The sequence below is a fragment of the Salvelinus sp. IW2-2015 genome, unplaced genomic scaffold (genome assembly GCF_002910315.2).
Source record: "Salvelinus sp. IW2-2015 unplaced genomic scaffold, ASM291031v2 Un_scaffold2335, whole genome shotgun sequence".
Classification (NCBI taxonomy): Eukaryota; Metazoa; Chordata; class Actinopteri; order Salmoniformes; family Salmonidae; genus Salvelinus; species Salvelinus sp. IW2-2015.
Window position 1 is genome coordinate 84,093 of NW_019943660.1, and position 676 is coordinate 84,768.

Here is a 676-nt window from a genome sequence, read left to right on the forward strand (position 1 = left end):
AGTTTTAAATAATACATCTATGTGCACCATCCCACCTGGAGACCATGGAGCGGCCCTGTTCCAGGAAGGACTGCTGCATCCTGAACTGCTGCGACGCTGCAAACGTCCCAAGATTCAGTCCTCCTCCGGATTCTATGGCATGTCGGAACAGGTCATCCCTACGCAATGCAGAACGTTCAGTTTCTCCTCCTCCGAAGGGGAAGCCCGTAAGTTCTGGGGTGTGTCGTTGGAAACCCCGAGGGTGTCGATGAGGCCCCTTCATCCCGAACTGGTTGCCGTAGTAACTGCTGCTGCTGCTGTCAGAGGACACGGGCACTAGGGCGTGGTCTACGGTGAGAGGCTGTGATTGGGCGAACAGGATGCGGAACTCCTCGTCRAAGGTGGTGACTAGTTCTCCCAGGAAGAGATGAGCGATGCAGCGATGCAGCTTCTCRTAGGACCACATGAAACTACAGGAAACAGGAAATGACACGTTAGCTTCTACACTAAAAGGTATCTGATATCTGTTCTATATTTCAATGCGCACCTGTAGTTTCCGCTGAGCACGGCCCTGCAGTCAGCCAATAGGAAGCGGTCTTTCACCTGTCCTTTAAACGACATCCCTGTCCGACAGAAATACGTCATCCCCGACACAGTCCGCACACGCATCATCTGTAAAACACACACACACACACAC

The 676-nt window shown here is 52.7% G+C and overlaps 1 protein-coding gene across 1 annotated transcript in view; it reads right to left on the bottom strand.

The window, feature by feature from the left end:
- LOC112073679 (protein FAM83H-like) overlaps positions 1–676 on the bottom strand; it is a 40,879-nt gene that overhangs the window by 5,468 nt on the left and 34,735 nt on the right. Inside the window, exons 5-6 of the mRNA XM_070440250.1 lie at positions 527–651; positions 36–449 (exon numbers count right to left, since the gene is read on the bottom strand). Of these exons, the coding sequence (XP_070296351.1) occupies positions 36–449; positions 527–651 (539 nt within the window). The remainder of the gene's footprint in view (positions 1–35; positions 450–526; positions 652–676) is intronic.